The sequence below is a fragment of the Protopterus annectens genome, chromosome 13.part0, assembly GCF_019279795.1.
Source record: "Protopterus annectens isolate FY-2018-M chromosome 13.part0, PAN1.0, whole genome shotgun sequence".
In the NCBI taxonomy this organism is placed as follows: domain Eukaryota; kingdom Metazoa; phylum Chordata; order Ceratodontiformes; family Protopteridae; genus Protopterus; species Protopterus annectens.
This window is the reverse complement of record NC_056747.1, coordinates 416,835,934-416,858,990: the sequence shown is the minus strand read 5'-3', so window position 1 is coordinate 416,858,990 and position 23,057 is coordinate 416,835,934. Positions and strand designations below refer to the sequence as shown.

At 42.3% G+C, this 23,057-nt stretch overlaps 2 protein-coding genes across 2 annotated transcripts in view; one reads left to right on the top strand and one right to left on the bottom strand.

The window, feature by feature from the left end:
* MKS1 (MKS transition zone complex subunit 1) overlaps positions 1-19,650 on the bottom strand; it is a 1,448,767-nt gene extending 1,429,117 nt beyond the window's left edge. Inside the window, exons 1-2 of the mRNA XM_044054835.1 lie at positions 19,327-19,650; positions 13,815-13,933 (exon numbers count right to left, since the gene is read on the bottom strand). Coding sequence (XP_043910770.1) covers positions 13,815-13,933; positions 19,327-19,406 — 199 coding nt within the window. The 5' untranslated portion in view covers positions 19,407-19,650. The remainder of the gene's footprint in view (positions 1-13,814; positions 13,934-19,326) is intronic.
* A 304-nt stretch (positions 19,651-19,954) lies between these two features.
* Positions 19,955-23,057, top strand: part of CHCHD2 (coiled-coil-helix-coiled-coil-helix domain containing 2) — a 150,120-nt gene continuing 147,017 nt past the window's right edge. Inside the window, exon 1 of the mRNA XM_044054050.1 lies at positions 19,955-20,154. Within this exon, the coding sequence (XP_043909985.1) occupies positions 20,105-20,154 (50 nt within the window). The 5' untranslated portion in view covers positions 19,955-20,104. The remainder of the gene's footprint in view (positions 20,155-23,057) is intronic.

The window sequence follows — 23,057 nt, the reverse complement described above, 5'->3', positions numbered from 1 at the left end:
ATTTAGATGACTCTTTTTGTAGCAGCTTTTGGATTTCATGGGCTGCTGCTTCCATTTGACTGGGTGGAATGTCAGGTAATACTCTTGAGATTGGGCAAAGATGGAAGGGGATGTGATAGTCTCTGGATATTATCCGTTGTACCCAAGAGTCCGTGCTTATATTTGCCAGGCAGCAGGGTACAAGGAGGAACGACCCCCGACTGCTTCCAGAGGTGAGCAGTCTGGCAACGCTTCAGGAGCGCCGATAGGTTTGACCCATCTCTGGAACCCCGGTTTTGCAGACCTCCTCTGCCCCGAAAAGGGGTGCCTTCCATTGGAGATTTCCCCCCTCTGCCTCTAGGGGAGAACTCTGCAAGTGCATCCCGGAAAGAGCCCTGTGATTTCTTGTGCCACATCTTCCGCTCCTCTGATTTCTGGAGTAGAATCGCTGAGGAGTGGAGTATCTGACAACAACAGACAAGATCTTGCCATCTTGTTCTCACCTTGCCAGCCTACCTCTGACTTTAGGGCCAAACAAAGAAGCGGCCTCTATGGGGGCATTCATGAAGGAAGCCTTAAAAGGAGTCAAAGGCGCATCCAGGCATGTCATCTGGCAACTATACCCACGCCTGCTGCTCTAGCCACCCCTTCCGTTGAGTGAGAAATAAGACCCATGGAAGAGTTGGCGCTAGGGTGGCTGAGAAAACACATCGTCACGGACCTCATCAGAAACAGCTCCTGCCAAAGTTTCAGAGAGCTGGTTGATAAGATCTCGCTGAAGCCTGGTAAAATGTGCCAAATAATTCAAAGATCTTACGGTGAAGGTCGATGAAGCAAACACACACTTCCTAATCTGTCAATCGCCCGGGACTCCTTGTTGAGCGGACGGACAGTTTGGCTCTCTTCTGCCAAATCCTTTTTGGTTGCAGCTGCCACCACCATAGCATCTACTGGAAGACCTCATGACCAATGTGGATGCTCAACTGGGGGAGATAGTATTATCTGGTCTCCTAGGTATTGCTTCCAGGGTGTCAGGAGCCTTCCATGCACGCTTGACAATGAGCTGGAAAAGCTCATTGGCAGGCGGAGTGACCCAGGAGGTAGGAGACCAGACACGAAAAGCCTGCAGGAATACGGATTCCTCAGAGGAAGGATTAGAGGGCTTCCAGTCATTCCTCTGTCCAAGGATCTTGAGGAGGGCAACAAAGGACACATAATCAGAGGGTGACCGTGGGGACCCTTCCCCATCATCAAAATCCATATCTTCAGTCAATGACTCCTCAGTGGAGTCCATGTGCTTCCTCTTACACAACACTTTGCGGGGTACTTCCTCAGTGGGAGGTTCTGGGGAAGACTGCAAAGAGGGGGGGGGGGTCTCCTGAGGAGGAGAAACCTGAGGCTCTTGTGCCCGGTGTCCGGCAGTTGAGGCACGGAGTGGGGAAGAGGACTCCGACATGCGAGCTTTGCCAGCGGAGGCAAGTGCCCTCTCCATGGCCTGGAAGTCTGGCCCGCCCAAGGAGGGATGGCAGCCCAGAACAGAGCACAACCTCGAAACCGGGGTCACACCCCATCCCAACGAGCCCAACCCCAGACCAGTAGTCTCAAGAGGACCGTGAACTGTAAGAGGGAGAGGATCCCTGGAGGGTGCCATAGAAAAAAAAATAGTGTGGAGCCAGAAATGCCCCCTCATGGCACAGTCACTGGCCTGAGAAGACCCCGATGCCCAGTGCACCGAAGGCCACAAGGACAACTCTGGTTCCAAAGTGAGATCCACTACTGGAGTCGGAGGAAGGGAATCTGCTGTCTGAGTAATAAGCTTCGAAACCTGGGGTTTGAGGAAATGTACGTTCAACAAAATGAGGGAATGTGGACTTCGATGGTTGGAAGAGATCTCTGGCCACAAGCAACTGGTCAACAAGGCGCAACACATCCTGTTCAGAAAGACTTTTGATTGACTTCATGGAGAAGCTGATGGTGATTCTGGCCTTTCTAGGAAAGGACTATATTGACTGCCAGCAAAAAGATCCAGTGAAAAGGAATATTTGGTCCTTGCTAATTCAATGGTTGCAGAGCCCGGAGCAGAGTATGTCTGCACCATAGAAAATGGTGTAGAAGTAGTCCGCGCCGACGATGTCAGCTCCATAATAGTTGAAGGTGTCTGCACCATAAAGGCAAACTTCTGCCCCGAAGGGTACGTGTCATATTGGAAAGTGTCTGCAGCAGCAATAAGGACAATGCCAAGAAAGACTGTACCAAAGCACATGTCTGTGCCGAAAATGTCTGCGCCATGGAGTACAGAAGAATCATACTTGGAGCCAAAGGTGATTGTACCAACGGTGCTGAAGGGGAATGAACCTGTATGGACAGTGCCGATAAGGGCTGCGACAGAGCTGTCGGAACCGTAGTGGTCTGCACTGGGAACTCCGGTGCCGGTATTCATAAAGGCGACATGGCTGTGGTCAGAATCATCTTGGGCAATGCAGAGCCTGTAGCAGACAGGGTCACAGGTGGCAGCACCGTAGTAGTAATAAATTTCACCTTCTTTTGAGTAGACTTCCTGCGATCTCCAGAGGGAGAAGAAGGGAGTGACTTTGATAAAGAAGAGGAAGAACGCCTCTTGCAGGGTTTAACAGGAGGGGGTGAGTCCTCTGACCCAGAAATAGCTTTAGAGAAAGAAGACCTTTCAAAATTAAAAACTTATTCTTCCTCTCATTGAGACTCCTGGTAGAGAAATGTTCACAAATCCTGCACGGAAGATCCACAGTCAGGTGGAAGACATTAAGACAGTAGACACAAGTCATGGCCATCGGAAAGTGGTAAATTTATGGCCGTAATCTTTGCGCTGCTTAAAACCAACACTACTTTTCTTATCCAACATAACTGGTGTGGAGAAGAACAGTATCAAAAGGAAGAAGAAAGGCCACCCAAAAGGGTAAGAGAAAGGAAGGATTACCAATGATGGTAATGAAGAATTACCACAAGGGTAATTAAAGGAGAGAGTCTAAAGTATACGACAGAGTAGGAAAATATTAGTATAAACTTTTGAGAAAAATTTAAACAACAATGTATAAACTTTCAAAAAATTAGACACTTAGCAGAGACAGTGACTTGACATGGCTGTAGAGCAATGCGGCAAATGAGATCCAAGGTAACAGGAGCAGAGCATTATGGGTAGGACCTTGGCTCAAGAGTTTTTGGCGGATGCGAGTTTGATATTGGCCTGCTCGGTTCCGAGGACGGAACCGATAACCCATCAGTAAGGAATGAACGAAGATTAACATCATCAGATCCAACCTCATGGAAGCTGCCAGATGGCCCACAACTTTCAAAAGAGCATGCACTGGTGATTTTGCATAAGCAATTAAGGACACTGCCAGAGACTGAAGGCTGACTACTCGGGAACCCAGGAGCTTGTCCGTTTGGGAAACGGTATCCAAGTGGCATCCTATGAATTCCCGTATCTGGACAGAGTACAGACTTCACTTTTTATAACAGACAGTTATTCCCACATGGCTGCACAACTGCAGTAAGGTAACCTTGGCTGTGATTATAGACTCTGCCAATGAGGGCACAATTGTCCAGGTAAGGAAAGACCTGAAATGCCTGCAGCAGGAGCCAGGCTGCCACCACTGACATGCACATGGTAAACACTCATGAGGCAGTAGTGAGACCAAATGGCAAGGCTCTGAATTGATTATGACTGGCATCCTGCCTGAAGTGCACAAACCTCCTGGATTATGTCAGTATGATGATAGGTGTCCCAGAGGTCTATCGACTGTCCTTCCTCCTCAGAGGTAGAATGGACTGCACTGTAATCATCTGTTATTTGGTCTACTTTACAAAGGGATTCAAATTGCTCAAATCAAAACTTAGTCAGAGGCGGCTGTTCTTTTTTTTTTTTTTAGCACCAAAAAGAACTACAAGCAAACCCAGGATCCTCAGTGGTCTGGAGGGATCTCTTGGATGATTCTGTTTGCCAGCAGCTTCTGAATCTATACCGCTGCCTGCGGTCTCTGACAAGGTGGAATATCTGGGATACATCTGTGACTGAAATTTGGTATTTCTAAAAGTGGAAATGGTATTGCCTCTGGATATGACTCAAACACCCAGGAGTGTGAGGTGATAGCCTCTCAAGCTTCTGGATGAAGAGCCAGATGAACCCTGATTGTCTCCTGAGCAAGAGAGCTAGACAACCCCTCAGAATTGCTGGAAGGGCCCTCCAAAAGAAACCTCCATAAAAGACGAGCTGGACAACCCCTCAGAATTGCTGGAAGGGCCCTCCAAAAGAAACCTCCATAAAAGACCTTGTTCTGTGGAGTACCGATAGTGTGGCTCCATTATGCTTCCCCCCTGCCATGGGAAGAACCCTCAGAAAGAGCATCTTGGAAAGATTGCTGTGACTTCCTAAAAAAAAGATGTTTGCCCTCTTTCTGATTCTGGGAGGAGGTTCATTGAGGTGTAACAAAACATCTTCCTGTCTTGCTCACTCCTAGAAAGTTTCTTTAATCTTCAACCCAAATAAAGAAGAGCCACTGAATAGACAATAATAAAGGATGCCTTGAAGTAGTCTGCAAAACTGCACAACCGCATCCAAGCATGGCAACACATAGCAATGCTGTTGCTAACTGCTTGGCGCACTTCATAAGCTGCGTTAGAGATTAGCATCATATGTTGGCAATTGACTGCAGGGTGGACAACGGAGTCTCTAAAGGTAGTTGTGTGCCCTTCACACAAACCTCTGTAAAGCATAAGAGCCCTTCCCTAGACGGTCCAAAGCTGAGACTCTATTTGGGGGAATGAACCAAGGAACTCTCCTCAGAGATGTCCTTCTCTGTGGTGGCCACCACCACAACCCTGTCTGAACCATTACTACACTGAGACAGATGCTTTTTGTCTGGCTTTTTGGAGATCAGCTCTACTGTATGGAATTCCTTCCCTGCCACCCTCCGAGACACCAGATCAAAGAGCACATCAGGAGGGGAACCCAGGGACCCACCTAAGGCGTGGATGGGCCCATGCTGAAGGCTTCTAAAATATGGACTCTTTCAGAGAAGGGGCTTCAGCGGTCCCACTCTGGCAAAGTGGCTCCAAATGACCATAAAAGGAGGAGTCATCACTCAGTGATCTGGGGGAATTTTGTCTCTTGCCAGACACGTCCCGCTCCAAAAAATCCGAAGGGGAAGAGGTAGAGGCCATAGAAAGAACTGCCAGATTGAAGGCCAACCAGCATGGGATGTCCTGGAGCAGACTGAAGGCTGGTCACAACCACAGACTGAAAGGGGGAGGTAACACCGGCTGTGGCAGACCGACCCATATCTTTAGTGGAGAACATCCTCTCCATGATGTCAAACATAGAGGCAGAAGCCAGTCACCTAGAGCCGAAAGACCCACAGTCTAAAGAAACATGAGACATGCCAGAACCCAGGGAAGCTATGCCAAGCTGTTCAGAGCAAACACCATAAGTGGAAGAGGTGACCCTGAAGCCAGGATTTTCAAACCCAACCAGGAGATGCCTGCCTCAACACAACGGCTCCGAGGTCCACTCGGTTCCAATGCATCTGGAACTGAAGAAACTAAGATGGGGGGGGGGTCAGACCCAAATGCAGCCATGCCATCGTATCTAACCCTGAGGGTGGAAACAAACGGGCCTGAAGACCTCAGATCCACAAGGCACAAGGGAGGAGGCCAGGGTGACTGAGACGAGGTTTTGGGGAAGAGATCCCAGACCAAACCGAATGAGGCCTAATTGCATCTGTGTTTGCAAGAAGGATCTCATCCACTGCTCCAAATCCAAAGTTTTGAGACTTTCCACCAGCTGCAATGACAGAGTGGATGAAGCCACTGACATGGGCTTGGAGGTTCGTTTAAGTGGTGAAGGAGAGAGAGTCGGACCCAGGGCAGAGAAGGAGGAGACTACAATGAAACCTCTGGTGGAATGCAGGTAGATAAGGAGGAAGCTACCTGACCTAAGGGAGACCTTTTTATCAAGAAAGGAATGGGCACACTGAGTGCCAGAGAGGGTGCTTTACTCGATGTTTGCACCAAAAGTGATCGGCTTTGAGGTGTTGGAATGGATGGCACAGAGATAGAAACAGATCTTTTACAGTCGCCTTTAGATAACTTGGAGTCCTTGGCAGAGTGTGAGCGATTCTTATCTAACCTGTCCTTAGGAGCAGAAAGGAGAAGCACCGACCAGGAGGAGGCCCTTCAAAATAAGCTTTGTTTGCCTCTCGACCACCCTAGATCCAAACCACTCACAGATGGCACATGTATGCAGGTGGGCAGCCCCCAAACAATAAACTCAATTATGTGCATCTTGCAAGTGGAGCAAAAACAATAAAAAACACAGAAACACAGACCTTCAAAGAGAGAAACACTAAGCCCTCACTAAACAGTATCTAGAAGAAACAACAACAAACACTATATAAACCTACTTATTAGACAATACAGAGGCAGTGTAAAAGCACACTAAGATGGGAAAAGCACGTTGCTAACCCCACACAGATAGACACAGACACACCCCTAAAAATTACCCTAACACAACTATAAAAGGTCAGGGACAGGCAGGACAAAAAACAACAAGAAAAAAGATACACCAAAAATGAAGCCACGATCGAGCTGATGTCTGGAATGGAATCAAACTTGATCTGTGGTATTCTCTAGGGAATAGGGGGATTGCGGGTAGGGGGGCAGAACCCAGCGGGTTGAAGTGTTGTGGTTTAGCCGGCACAAAGTTAGAGTCGGATCTGATACCACTCAGGTTGAAGCTAGACAGAAAAAACATTTTTGAGAGAGAGCTTCAGTAAGCAAAAGAAAACTACAGGCTTTCTTAAGCACATTCTCCAGTGCCAGGATCACTAAAGTGATGGGGCTTAAGGATCAGTGCCTCATCCTCCATAAGATAAACCCTGTCAATCTCGGGGCAGTAGAAGACTAACCAGCATTTGAGGAAAAGAAAACATCTGCTTTGGTTCCTTTATTTGCTAATCAAAGGTAGCCAACTGATCTGACTCAGTTCGGTCAGAACCCTCAGATATCTGATCTCCTTCAAAATCAGGATCCATAACAGAAAGACAGAGGGTGGAAGTACCAGCATTACTATTAACCCAGGTATGCACCCTGTAATCAATTGCTTGAACAATGGATTAGCATCTCTGGTGTGAAACTTGAAATAGACTGTGCTCAACTATGTGGTGGGTTTTCTGTCTCTTCTTAGTATGCACTACACTAGTGGAAGAATCCCTGGGGGGAATCTTATCAATCGTGGCAACAGACTCTGACTTTCCCCCTACACCTAATGTATTTCATTCTTCCCATTCCTGAAACAGACAATGGTACAGCCCTGGAGGATGTGCCTGACCCTCATGTCACTCACAGTTGTGGTACCAATGCCATATCAGGGGACCTGGAGGTGCAGAATGTGAGTGGTCCAACAGCCTGCTCTCAGGTAAGACTACTGCAGAGTCACAAACCATAGGCTGAGGCATGTTTTGTTTTATTTATTTATTTTTGGTGTAGTGGAGATAGATGATGGGGGAGGGCACAGTTTCATAGTCCATCTAGGCAGAAGGGGAAAACAAACTAACCAAGTCAGTACAAACAATTGGTGAAACAGTACTCCCAGTATACAAGGAGATAAACACCCATTTAGCTTCCCTTAAAATTGCAATGTAAAGACTAGTTAAACAGAGAAACAAAGAGAATACTGTACTGAAGCAAAAAGCCAGTAATTCCATAGATACACACTAAGCACCAATACGTATCATCAGACCCCCCAATAACAAACAAAATTTCTGTCTCATGTATTAAAACAATGTAAATTAGCCTTGTGTAAGGAATTTAGTTTAAACTTCAGCAAAATTCCTGCCAAAATTGAAATTTAAACAAATGTTGTTTAAAAGATCATTAAATTTCATTCATCTCTTTATACAAAAGTATGAAGAAAAAAGCCTGTGAAAACAGCACATTTTCCTGTCAAAAGATGCAAAATAATGCCTTAAATCAATGGAAATAATAGCCATGATGTACTTGTGATTATGACAGCACAAGGCAATAATAGAACTTGACAAAAACAGCCCCAGTACAGAAAATTTGTCAAGCATCTACAATACACTACGAAACACTTAGAAAGGGTTATAAAACCCTTGAGAAACTAGTACTCTGCTTACCACACTCACAAAAATCCCTCACTCTAACAGGAAAATACTGCAAAGATGCATTTTTCCCTCTGCTCTTAAAGGAACACACACATTAAAACTATATAAAATTACAAGCACTACACATTAAAATAACTCAAAGGGTTTCTTACCCGAGACCACAAAACAAATCTGCCAGAGAAAGCTGGCCTTCCTAGAGATCCTTCTCTCCAGTGGCACAAGAAAAAAAAAGGAGGGTTGCTGTCTGTTGCTGTGAAGGATTATCCTGTTCTGACAGCTCATTGCTTCTTCACACACACACAGACATGCAAAGGGAGGAGTCTGAAGCTCTGAGAGAAATGGCCAGAGAGAGGGTAGTAAGGCACTGCTACCCCATATGCTAGTAAGGCAGTGTATTTGTTGAACATCTGCATTTTAATGAAGCAGGAGGAAGCCACCACAATTATCTTTGGGGAGTTCTTCTGAATTTTTAGAAGTATCCTGGAAATCTGTGGAAAGGGTAGAAAGTCATACATGAACATTCTTGTCCAAGTAAAGAAAAGATGTCAGTCTTCCAGGCCTTCTTGCATGGAGTCTTGGAACAAAATATTGCCAGTTGATTCTTTAGAGAGGAGACAAACAGATCTATTTGAAGAGTTCCCCACAGATGGATCAAATATTGGCAGACACTTTGATTCAGTTTCCATTTATGAGGGTCTGCACTGGTCCTGTTCAGTCTGTCTGTCAAACATTTTGCTCTCACATAATGCAAGACACCTGTAAAGTGAGATTGGGCTATAAAGCTATATTGCATGTTAATGTGGCTAGTCTGCACGGGGGTAGGATCTGATTTACCACATCACTGTGGTGTTGTCTGAAAACACTTGGACAAGTCCCAGGAACCGCAGAGGATTCAGAGAGTTGGGTGCATTTATAAGAGCTAGCATCTCTTCTTTATGTTTATGTGATTTGGTGCACTTTTTTGGCCCAAAGACCCTTCACTCTTATGTTCATAGATACTGCTCCCCAAGCAAAGTCTGAGGTGTCTGTTGTGATTGACCACTTTGGAGCAGGACAGGATAACGGGAGACCTGGATTCCAAGTAATTGATGTCTCCACCACATGATCTCCCTTTTCACAAATCCTAAGACTGGAATTTGTGATGTACATGCTGGGATCATAGAGATTTCAGATACCACTGTATTTTTCTCATGTGGAGTCTTGCAAGAGGCATCATGACAATCGTGAGGAATTCCATTCACTGAAACCAAAATCAGAGTGGAAAACCCCTAAGAGAGTTCTAAACACAGATCTATTTTTTCTTACGGAAGAAAAGCTCTTTGTACTGAGACATCCAGTTGGTACCCCAAAAAAAAAAATCCTGTGAGAGGGAGTCAGAAAAGACTTCTAAACGTTCTCTTGGAAATGCAGCTTGTGTAGGATATTCTTTACCCAAGAAATGTATTCCTGACACTTAAAAAAGACTCTGTAAAGATAAGAAAGCCATCTAAATAATGAAAAATGTAGATACCATGCAGGCTGCAGTGGGTTATCACAGAGGCTAGACACTTTGTGAACATTCTTGAAGCAGTGAATAGCCCAAAACGTAAGGCAGAGAACTGATGATGTGATCCAGAAACAAAAAGTCTTAAACTGCCTGAAATGGAGATGAATAGGAATGTGATGATATACATCTTAAATCCAAGATCATTACGAAACTCAAATAAGGAAGAAGGGATAACAGACTGTGAAGTAAAGGCATTTTCAACTTTATTACAAACTGGTTCAGGAAGGAAAGATCCAAGATTAGTCTCCAAGAACAGTCTTTCTTTGGCACCAGAAATATTCTTGAATAAAATCCTTCTCATAACAGAGGAGGACACACAGCTTCTATTACTTCCCGAGACAACACATGTTGTAAGACAGGAAGAAAAAGAAGAGGTTGGTTTGGCAGATGAGGAGGAATCCCTTGGAAAGGATGAGGAGTCTCCCATTGCCATCTGCAGCCTAGATGGATCACACTCACAACCCATTTGTCCAAAACAATATGTTGGCAATGGCAGAAATGGAGATTTAAACTTTTTTGGAGAATTAAGCATTATGAGAGTGTGTGTGTGTGTGTGGGGGGGGGGTAATAAGGTCTCTCATAGAGTTAATCTAACTTATTTGATTGTTCTTTGTTTGGGAGGTTCCTCCTTTCTTTTTGGAACCACCTTGCCATTGCTTTTTAAACATCTGCTTACCAGTATTCTGCTGGGACTATTTATTTGGCTTTTTGCCAAATCTAGACAAAGGAGCAGAGAATGTCTTGAAAAACAGAGAAGAATAGCTACAAGATCTAAGAAATTTCCTAAAACAGCTTTCCCTTCTTGTCACACTTTTTGATGACTTCTGTAGCAGAAGTTACAAAAACTAAATTGCTGTCCAAGGGAGTATTCCAATTTTCACTTTTGATATCTTCTGGGAGGTTCTGAAAATGCAGCAATGCAAACTTCCACAAAACACCTAGTGTCATCAGTCATGGGGGTAGTATCCACAGAATCATAAACATGTTTTAAGAAATGAGCAGCGACTTGGTAAACAGAAGAAACTAAAGTATACAATGAAGATTTCTCTTCACAAAAGTAAACGGATGCAAAAAACATTTGTCACACTTTAACAATTAGCCAGGATAAATTACAACATACGAGCCAGGCAGTTTGGAATCTAAAAATTTAAGTTGCAGACTAGTACACTTTTTCCAAAACATGTCAAAAAAGTTTTCCCATCCTTGTCAGGAGAGGGATTAGAATCAAAAAATTTATTGACTGCAGGTTAGAGATTGCCTTCCCTATAAATGATTGATATCAGAGGACATGCAAAGAGAAAGAAATAGGGGATCCTAAAAAGACCAGCACTGGTAGAGTTTTTAATAGAATCTAGAACAGAAGTTGCCATTAAGAAAGGAATAATCAGTAGAACACAAAGTATTACATGATAAACTATAAAAATCAGAGGAGGTTAAAAAGGATTGGGAAGGATGATCGAATAAGCAATTCACAAAGAACCAATGAGGGAGATACATGCATGGGTCCCAAATATGCAACAAAGTCTAGAGGATTAGAATCTTTGCATAGGTATTTTCATACCCCAAGTAGACTCCAAAGAATTTTTCTTCAGACAGTAAATGTTGGAGGTGTGATGGGGAAGAAAGAGGTAACATATTTTCTGGGAGAGTAATGAGGTGGCAGACTTTAAAGATTCCCTTCATACTGCTCTGTCAGAGATACTAGGTGAGCAAACTGGTGTAACTAAGGAAATGATTGTTTGAGCTATGATATAGAATCGAATTGCCTAGACATAGTAATGCCTTGCTGAGTCTATTTACGATGACTGACAAAAATGCAATTACTAGAAAATGGAAATCAAAGTCTAAACCAACTTTACTAGATGTAGAGAAGGTAGTAACAGAAATAAAACAACTGGAATTGGTATATTTAGAAAAGGGTAGGAGCAAATTACATAGAAAAAAATGGGACTTGTGGTATCAATACATGTAGAGGAGGAACAAGATTTAAAAGAAAGGATTTGAATGAGATATTTAATGGTTGACTTGACATGACTGGATTTACTACAAATGACGTACAATGTTTGCAGCTACAGTTCTGTCGGGATGGTCTATAACGTATAATGTTTGCAACTGAGATTGTGTCAGTATTGTTTATTTTCATTTATATAAATGTAAGATTGTTTATATCATAACTTAATAAAAATGTTTCTTGTTAAAAAAAATACCAAAGCATTTACCAGCAGCTGGACTCATTAAAGCAATAGTTGCTGGGTCAGGTGTGGGATTGGTGCATACAAACTTAAAAGACCGAATACTTTTATATAATCTATTGACTTTTTTTTTTTAGAGGCATCAGGCTGAATGCCTGGAAAAATGCAGGCTGGCAGACACACATACTCTAAAACAGAACGGAAAAGGTGAAAGTTCTGCAAATTCCAATTGTAACAAATCGTAACATTTTCGGAGAGATTGGGAAACAGGAATCTATTTTGTTCTTTTACCAGGAACAGCTTTAAAAACAGGAGTCAGCCTGCAGAAGACCTTCTGCCAAGCCTAATCCAGTACTCCTGTCCAGAGTAAATGATACAGAAAAAATTAAATGTTTAGCATTCTGTCTGTTTTTGGCAAAAAGTTCTGAAGAAACAAACCCAGAATTGCCAACAACTTTCCCAAGGATGAACATAACATTTTGGCTATGTAGGGGCACTTTCCCTGCCCCTTCTCCCAAGGCTGACAAGAGTAGCTCTTCCTTGCCCGCTAAAGGGACTCCAACAGACAAAGAGGATGTGTCTAACCTCTGTTCCATGGTGGCTGTAGGGACTACACCAGAGAGATCTGAAGAAAGAGACAAGTGGCTTGAGGAATAAGGTTTGGCCACAGCAGAATCACTCACCTGTGGCTCAGAGAAATTATATGTCTGCTGTGGGAGCAAAGGCTGCTTAACAATCTTTTTATGACTCTAAAGTCCGGCCAAGGACCTAGTATGTTGTTCCATGGTTAAGACAAAAATGTTGCTGGATTCCCAGGGAGGCATAGCAGCAACAGTCCATAAAACAGGAAAGTAGCAAAAAAAGTACCTTTTCTCAAAAAAAAAACAAAAAAACAAAAAGCACTTCAAACCCTTTCTCCAATCCCAAAAAGTAGAGTAACAGTCTCTCCACAGAAAAAGTAGATTTAAACAACTAACAATGTTTTACTAGAAAAGTAAAAATGTGCACATCCATTTAAAAGTACATTACAGTCACGAGAGAGTTCCTAGCTTAAAAGTACTTCTTTTTCAGAAGTTGAAGGTTTTTCCCATAAGGGAACTTAACTGCTCGGCAATGGAACAGCATAAGCCAACTGCTGATCCTCAAAAGCCTGCACCTGTGCACTTTTCTTTGTGGCAGGAAAGCTCTGAAGAGCTTGGTACCCAAATCTGACTTTTAGTCAGCTCAACTTAGGGCTGACTAACGGTTTGGTACGTGGAAAGTGCCCTGAAGCTTTGGAAGTTGGTCAGCTGTTACAGTCTATGCAGGATATAACCCATACAGCTTAGAAAGAAAAAAAAAAAAACTTCCCTCAAAACAGCAAGAAAAATAGCAGAACTCACAACTGAAACAAATACGATAGAAGAAAGATCACTCTTAAAACCAATTTTCTTTCGAAAAAGTTTCTCAATAAAGCAGCCTGGGACTGTTTCTGATTTGACAATTACTTTCAAATGGCAAGCGAAAACTGATGATGACTGGTGTGTGACAGGAAGGGGAGGGTTAGTAGTATCGTGGGAAAGATCATTAGCCACGCAGTCCTCATGCATTATTCCTAAATGTTAGCGCATCTTATCAAGTCTTATTCACAGTACCATTTTACTGGTTAGACTGTTTGCGATTATAATTGCCTTTCTACAACTGATCCTTCATATTTGCATTACAGCATCTAATAACTATATATCGTTTCTGGTGCAAACTCTGTTCCATCCCCTTCAGACAGCATTTGTAAAGTAAAAATTGAACACTTTACCATGTCTTTCCACATACAGTAATTATTTAAAATCAAACTAATGCCAACCAATGTTCTGTTCCTTCACATTTTACTTGCTGCACTATGGAAAGGTTGTTCAGAAAATGAAAATAATCTGTGTTGGATGCAGCAGTTCTATACAAACATACCCAATGCACTGTGTGTCTTGAAGGTGGTGAGTTCAATATCACTCTTTCCATGTTCAGTTTTCTGCTTCTGGACCTGCTGTGACAGAACCATAGCAGAAGTGATCCGCTGAATGCGAACTCTGAAAAAAACAGTGTAATGTATTAATTACATGGTGAGCTGTAGCCACTGGATCTTGCTGGATACAAAACACATCTTCTTTGTTCTTATCTAGGTCATCAGTTACACATTCTTCAATATAAAGATGAACATAATACCCACATCAACTCCTGTGCAGTATCACTTGGAAGAAACCTTTCCACTACAGAATATAGTTAAAGGATGCCTTACCACACTATGGTTTCAATTTCTCAGCCTAAGGAACGCATGTCTATTTCCAAAGCTAATATCTCAACCAGTTCTCTCTAAAATCACTGTTTAGTTATAACTGTAGGCATAACATTTTTACTTGTATACAACAAATATTTTTCTATGGCTGTGTGACGGCAGCAGTATTTAAAAGTAAGGGGAGTAGGAGGAAACAACTCTCACATGGGGGAGAAAAAAAGCTTTTCCTGCATTTTTTAATGAGGTTTCAACTACATGACGATGCATCTGGATTGTTTTCATCCTGTTGAACTTATGTTTAGTTGAAACTCACGGAAATATAAAATATATTTGTATAAATTGTGGTAATGGAATAGTAAAAACTAATTGTTACAACTAAACACCTTTTCAATACTTTCAGCAAATCTGCAACAGTTCTCATAGTTGAAAAATGACAGTCTTCCCCTCCGTAAAAATTCACTGCGAATTATCTCAAACTAATAAGCATATAATTTCCAATTCCCAAAAATAATCTTATTTAAAAAAAAAAATCAATCTTATATTTAGTCTCTGAATATTCTCATAACAATGCATAATCAGGCAGATTAATTTCTGCATCTGAAGCCAGTTTTACTGGCGTGAAGTATAATTACCACCAATGCATTACTCCATTACAATAAACAGTGCAATATCAGCCCCACTGGCATTACATCAGATTTCCTTTTAGTTTACATTTAACACAGACAACTAACTCTTTCCCAAAACGGATTTGAGAAGGGCTCTTTCACGGCAAATATTTGGTATGTTTACTAATTAATCACTGTTGTGGTCAAAGTATTCCATGTGTAATGAATGAACAAATAAACTGGTGGAAGACGGTGGGATTACATGCGACAGGGCTATAGTCTCAATCTGTGTTACTGATCACCAAGGAAAAAGCAAGGGGCAGACAGTCTTAAGAGTGCATGGTAAATGTGCACTGCTGTCTTGGATAACAGCTGCATCCAAATAAGCTTTGCAATGGCCATCTGTAGAACACAAACGCAATCAATTTGCTGCCTAATACCTCATACACCTTGTCCCGGACACCAGCGCCTTCCAGTGTCATCTTACCAACAGTAACCCAAACGTTTTTCAATATTATTTCAAACGCGCGGAAAACACATGCACAGAATTTTCCAGGAGGAGCTAATAATATCACTTCAGTACATGGACCCACCCCTCCCTCCCTTTACAGGGACACTTCCACAAGATACACCACTCTAGCACACAAAAAAAAAACCTCAACCACAAAATTGCACTTAAAGCAAACCAACCATTATATATTGGTATGGTAACTACAGCTTCAGCAGTAATGCTTTGAAAGGTGAAAGCCCACAGTTGAGTTTATATCCCCTTACGGTGGTAAACCACAAGACACAAGCATTTCAAAATAACAAAACTGCAGTTTCAGGTCACTCAAACGACAAAGCCAGACATCCCAGTGCCAAAAAAGAGCCTGTAATCTGGGAGGTGTTGGCACCATCAACCTTAGCACTGAGCCTTTCAATCCAATCTTCAATACTGAGAAGGATATGAGTACAGGAAACTTCAGTTCAGAGGACCTGAATGTTGACACTTAACATTAAGAGGTGCTCCTAGAACATCCACACAAACCCATCAACACCAAGGACCTGGGACCTATGACTACTAATACCGAAGAGGCCAGCACAGAGTTCACCAACACAGAAGACAACAACAATGGTAAAAAGTAATCGGTACCAATGTTGACATAAAGAGATAAAGATAAACCATTGGTTCTTAATTAGAACAAGAAGAGAGTCAGTAAAGGAGCAACATAAATGGGAAGGGAAATGCGACATCTCTTGCAACCCAGCAAGGTCTATGAACTTTGAATACAGCCCACATCATTTTGTCCCAGACCAAATTTATAGCTACAGGGGGATTACAGAGAAACCTGGAGGAATGGAGAGAAAGAGAAGAGGATGGTCAGACCCCTAGATATCTAAAAGTTCCTTTTCTGATGAAAAGCTACTAAAGCTTTTACTAGAAGGGGTCCTGCACCATAGAAACCTATAAGAAATTTCTAGAGCTGAGGATGTTTATAACTATCCTGGGTACCAGTCTGGTCTTGGGAGAGAAAAACTTGGTACAAGGGCCTTTTGAAAGCAAGAAGGAAGATCTGACTATACCTACAAACACCCCATGGCCCTTAGATTTCTCTTTTCCTCCTTCTGCTCTATAGGATATGCCAAAAAGTCACTGGGAAGCAAGCCACTAAGAATAAACTTATTCTTCCTTTTTTGAAAACAGTGGCGAGTCAACTACAAATCCAGACTGAATGACTGGGCTAGACAAACATTGGATATTATGTGGATTTCCGATTACTTCCCTCATAACGAGGACTAGTGTGATGTAATAGAAACTGTTTCAACCTGTCATCCTGTACATACTGGATTAATACTGTTAACACTTATCAGACCAATGATCGAGTACAATGCCCCATTCGGGATGTATCTCACCCGACATCTGCAGCAATTGGAGAGACCCCAAAAGTTCCTCACCAAAAGGATAAAGGGACTCCAAAATCTGTCATATGCTGCCAGATTGAAGAAACTCCAGCTCTATTCAGTTGCATACAGTCTGCTCAGAGGTAACATATGCCTGACATACAAGGCCATGTCCAACCCGGAATTAATGGACATGCTCCACCTCAAAAAATCCAAATCCACCAAAACCACTACAGCAAGCGACTTAAACCTTAGCATGGATATAAATAGGACGTGCTGGAGGAATAGATTTATCACTCAGAGACTCCCTATGCTGTTGAATAAAATCCCGATCCATGTGAGGCAGAGCACCTCGCTGGCTCTGTTCAAGAGAAATCTTGACCTGTGGATGGGAGATCGTAGGTTTATCCCGGGAATCATCTCTGTGTCACTGCTGGACAGAGGCACAACAAACTAATGGGCACAGTATTTTTTCATACAAGGGGTGGCGTAAGCCACAAAAATTTGGGCTAGGCTTATAAATGCCTTAGGGCAGATAGCCTAGTATAAACCTATGAACTTGCAATACATACATTGCTGGACTACTGCCATATCCTCCATTTGATTGCAAGTGTCTATCTACGATGCTGTGAGTGAGTGAGACAACAGACTCTGACAGAACGCACTCTAACAGATACATACAAACAATCCATTGGCATCCAGAAATAAAAAGGACAATGGTCAGAATTGTGTATCACTGTACATCAACATACAAACTAACTTTTGGTGCAATTAGCAGGGACAAGGCTGCAAATATCCACAATGTGTATTAACAGAATGATTAATTAACATGTGTTAAAAATAAGTTTAAAGTCAGCATGCAGTTCCATGTGCCTATACAAAGTAGCTTGCGATCAGACTGTGATTTTAGGGTAAATCGAGTTACACAAACCATATCAGAAATTACATTCCCTGTAGGGTTGCCACCTTTTCGAATGGCCAAAGTGGGACATTTTCGGGACACACATCAGATTTTACAGGCCGACACATACCCACGGTCAGTACAAAGGATAAAACTTTACTTTTTGCACAAATAAAAGCTTATTCTTGTAGCAGTTTAGTTGCTTATTCTGTTTCTTGTAACATTTAGGTATTTTCAATGTGGAAATAACTATTTTATAGGTTCATAGGTTCATACTAGGCTATCTGCCCTAGGGCATTTATAAGCCTAGCCAGAGTGTGTTTGGCTTTCGCCACCCATTTTAAATTAATTTTGCTATGCCCATTTTCGAGGTTAGTATACTGTGCCTCTATCTAACAGTGACACAGAAGTGATATCCGGGGTAAACCTACGATCTCCCATCCACTCAAGATTCCTCTTGAAGAGAGTCGATGAGGGACTCTGCCTAACCTGGACTGGGATTTTATTCCAGAGTGAAGGGAGCCTCTGGGTTATGAATCTGTCCCTCCAGCATGTCCTATTTATTTCAGTGCTGAGGTTCAAGTCTCTCGAGCGCGTAGCTTGATGGGATTTGGATTTTCTGAGGTGCAGCACGTCCATTAATTCCGGGTTGAACATGGCTTTATACGTCAGGCACAGATCGTCTCTGAGCAGGCGGTATGCCACTGAGTAGAGCTGGAGTTTCTTTAACCGGGCAGCATATGGCATCTGTTTGAGCCCTATGATCCTCTTGGTGAGGTACTTTTGGGGTCTTTCCAGTTGCTGCAGGTGTCTGGTAAGGTACATCCCAAAAGAGGCATTGTACTCAATTATAGGCCTGATGAGGGATGAGTAAAGAGGCACGATGACCTCCCAAGATGTAGATGTGAATCCCTTCATGATTAGGTGGGCTATATAAAATGTTTTTCTAACCACTTTGGCCACGTGGTTGTCAAATGAGAGATTGCAACTATTACATAAAACATGGGACATAATTATGTCCTACAATCTCAGGACACTTGCCATTTTTAATATTATTTGTCAAGACAACTGCCCAAAGAGGGACTGTCCCTCGCAAAGTGGGGCAGGTGGTAACCCTAATTACTTGTAACCCCACCTACCTGGCTCACATACTAAACAAGTAACGTTTTTTCCAAGATCGCCCAGAGAACGGGGCAGTTTAGTAAAGAGTTGCCACCTTTTCAGATACCCAAATGGACATTGTTTTGTAGAAACGTGAGATTTTGCAGAGCAAAACATACCCATGATCAGGCAAGGGGCATTACTTCACTTTTTTGCCAAAAATCAAAGCGCATTATTGTAGCATTTGAGTTGCTTGTTTATGCCATTTCATATAACAGGCGTTTCAGATATAAAATAACTGTTTTATGCAACTATTAAAGAAAACTTTGGAAATACGCTTTATACTAAAATCTCAGGACATTTGCGATTTTTAAGTTTTTGTTTTCACTGGACACAGCTGCCCAGTCGCAAAAAGGGACAGGTGGTAACCCTATTTAGTGATGAATTCCCTCCGAATAAATATAAACCAGAACGTAATAGCATTGTCTATGCCCGTGAAATAGAAGCCTTACTTCTTTCGTATCATTAACAGATTCACATCTGCACAAATCGCTTTGTAAAGAAAAAAATTACACAGCTTCCCATACAGAGCAAATGAGCTTTCCGTATGACTTAAAATTCCACGTTCGTGATTTTCCCTCTACATACTGTAAGAAATTCATATCACACGCCAAACAGTTATCATTACTTCATTACCTTATCTTCAGGTTCTTAACCGGATCCCGGGACCGGTACACTGCTTCTCCGATATCTACGTTCCACCCTTCCACCGCCATTTATACGTAACTTGTTTCTAAAAAAAATCTAAAGAACCCCACTTTCAAGCCACCATAACCCTTTCTACCAGTTTCACAAAACTTTTAATAAACAAATAGTCATCAGACAGCTAAGGAATGTATGTTGCCACTTGCTGATTTCATTCTTATCCGCTTCATCGTTTTATATATTTACTATAAATAGGGTATAGCGTTTTCCTCTTGTTTATGGTTACTGTCTTGTGTTTGACAGTCACAGTACTTATGGGCGGTTACGGACGGGGTTTGCTACTGCGCATCCTGCGAGGCAGTACACTGGTATATAACCAAAAAATTAATAAACAAGCATATGCTAATTAATCTCATTGGGTTCGACTGCTTTTAACCACGTGATGTTACAAATATCTGCATAAATTGTTATTTGTAGAAAAAACTTACAATTATCCCTGCCAACGTCAACAATTGAAATAATATAAAGTAACAGGCACAAGACACCGCAATATTTTTTGTTTAAAATAAGAACAGTCGTAAATACTCCAAAGTTACTTTTATTCCCTTTTTCCACGTTTGTAATTCGACTTTAATTTCGTCACTTCTTGTCGCAGCGTAGTGACGTTTTGGTGATATAATACTCATTCTGGAAAATACGTGACATTTGGTAAAGGTGACCTGGAAATTTGGTGCATTGAAATTACATTTTCAACTTTTCAATAACTAAAATGCCACGCGGGAGTAGAAGCCGTACTTCTAGAGTTGCACCCCCAGCCAGGTGAGGTGTGTGGTAGGCTGTACATAACGTGTTAATGCAAAAAATACTGTTTAATTCTTTCCTTTGGAGATTATTTGCAGAATTATGATTAATAGTAATGGTTAACAGGTAGTTGGTTAAAGACGGCAGTGGCTGTATATGTTTTACTTTTTATCTTCTAATTGTGATGTGTACCTGAGTGATTCTAGTTGAGAGCATGTGTTTACACCAATATATCGTTTGTTTATTATTATGTAAAATAATCGAGTGGCGGGGGGAGTGTGATAGTGTTGCCTTACTGCGGTTTTATTCCTGCTATATTATTTAAAATATCTGCATTTAAATGTGTGAGTATGTAATATTGTGTCAACATTTGCAGTAGCAAAAATGTTTAACCTATCGGCGTTCCTCTCAAGTGTATCTATTTATGAGGAATATTACTCATTTTGAGTGTTAAGGTCAAAGCTTCTCGATGTTCCGTATTGAAAGGGTCTGTTATACATCCTGTCTTGTTTTTTTTTTTTTTTTTTTTTTTACTAATCTGGCATTGTAAGTCCTATTACGCCATCAAAGTATTCTAACATATTTAAAACATTCTCTGAGCTTTCTAGTTGAATACAAGCACACTTCACATAATATTCTCTGCAGAACATAGTACACATAATGTATCATTATCTGTTTTTTGTATTTATATATTATCTGCACTTAGTTTCATTTAGTCGAAAATTGGTCGAAAGTTGTTTGTTGTGTTAAATTTAACTGTTGAGGCTGCCCACTAAAGTGTGCTAGCTTGTGCAACTAATTTATTACTGTTTCCTGCATTTCTGTGTGCTTTCTATCTCAAAACCAAAAAAAAAAAAAAAAAAATCCTTGTTTTCCTGCCTCTCCTTGACTAGTTTAGACTAGTATACAGGCTGGGCTGTGGAGTAGTTCTTGTGTTGTCCATTGCCTTACTTGGATAGAAGGAAGTTTCTTTGCTCACCAGTGGGAGTGGGGAGCCTTGAGCAGCCTATCTGTCCCTGAAGGAGTGACCTCAGCACAAGAGCTTGTAGTAATTGGTTGTTCTGGACCATTTCTAGCTCTTTTGAAGTTCCCTGTTTAAAATCCACGTTTGTCCGCATAGCAGTTAAACTTTTTCTGGCTCCGCCAAGTGTGCTCTTCAAATTTTCCCTTAAAACTCTACTCTTATAAAAATCAGTCTACTCGCTTTATTACAAGCCTAGCACTTGTTCTCAAAACCTCTCTTCTAAGTAAGCACTACATCCACCTACCACCCCTGTGAGTACCCACTTCCCTTAAAGGCACAGCACTCTCTTATAATATTCTAGCATGTCGAGTGGTAGATTACTAGCATCCTCTCCTGTTCAGATGGTTAATCTGGGAATCTTGAGACAATGCTACAATTGTCTCATGTACGCAGACAACCCTCTCCTCCTCCCAACAAACACAAATACATGTGAGAGATGCAACTATATAGCCAAACTGGAGGCTGAACTCTCAACTCGGGACTGGCAAGACCAGACAGGAGGAGAAGGTAACCACACACACACACACACACACACACACACACACACACACACACACACACCAAACCCAGTCCCACATAGACCTACCACAACTGCATACCAAACACATAACACACAGACATACTCGGAGGCTCTAACAAAAACTTACCAAAACAGAGGCTCCCAAAGCAGACACCCAAAAATCCACCACCTCAAAACATAACACGTACTTCAATAAATCAGTGTGTCAAACAATCACAGCCCTTAAGGCCGAACACCATGCCTGATGCACTAGTAATAGGTGACTCTATAGTCAGACACACTGACGTTCCGCTTACTAGGCTGAACAAGGAGAGCGTAACGGTGAGCTGCCTATCGGGAGCTAGGATCCGCCACATAACACACGCACTCGGGTCACTCCAAAGCAAGTACAAATATGATTCCGTCATTGTCCATGTCGTCGTGAATGACCTGAGACTTACCTCTCTGGACTACATGGAAAGAGACCTAGAGGAGCTCTCTGATTATGTAGCCCAGGCTGGTATGACCCTGACCAGCATCTTGCTCTCACCAAGAATTATGCCACAGTACAAAGAGAAGATCAGCTTTAATAATTGGCTCAAATACTGGTGTCATTCTAGGGGGATCCAATGTCTGTCTGCTTGGGGTGGCATGCTGGACAAGCCACGCTACTTCGCAAGGGACGGCTTGCATCTGTCACCACTGGGTTTCCTTATATTGGCCAAGGCTCTTGCCACCCCCATAGTGCCTTTTTTAGGCAAGGCTCAAAAGACAAACCCACCTCCTTAGAAAACAAAAATGGAAAAAAATTAAGGGTAATGCTGCTCAACGCCAGAAGTCTAAATCTCAAGATGCAGGCTCTCTAAGCACTCCTCAGTATGGAAAACATCGATGTCTGTGCAGTAACTGAAACCTGGTTCAAGGCTCCTGAGAGCACCCCAGCGCTACCAGGCTATACCTCGTATTGTGCTTTTTGGCCCCAAAACTCGGGCCAAACCAAAAAGGGAGGGGGCGTGTCCATATTCATCAAGGACCCCCACACCTCCAGGTTAGTGGCAACACATGAAGCATCAGAGACCATCCAGGTGCAACTAACCGTAGGCAAAACTGCTATACAGCTGGTAGCATGTTACAGACCACCCGCCCAATCTCAGGAACCCCATTCAGCCTTCCTGAAGACATTGGAGGATATGAATGTCTCACCAAACACCATCATATTGGGACACTTCAACTACCCTAACATAGACTGGGTGCATTATTTTAGCCCAAACACCCTAGCCCAAAGGTTCCTGGAATTCATAAATTCAAATGCAATGGAACTGCTAGTCACCTCTCCCCCAAGGGGAGATAATATACTAGACCTGATCATCACAAACATGGGGACAAAGTGCTCCACAC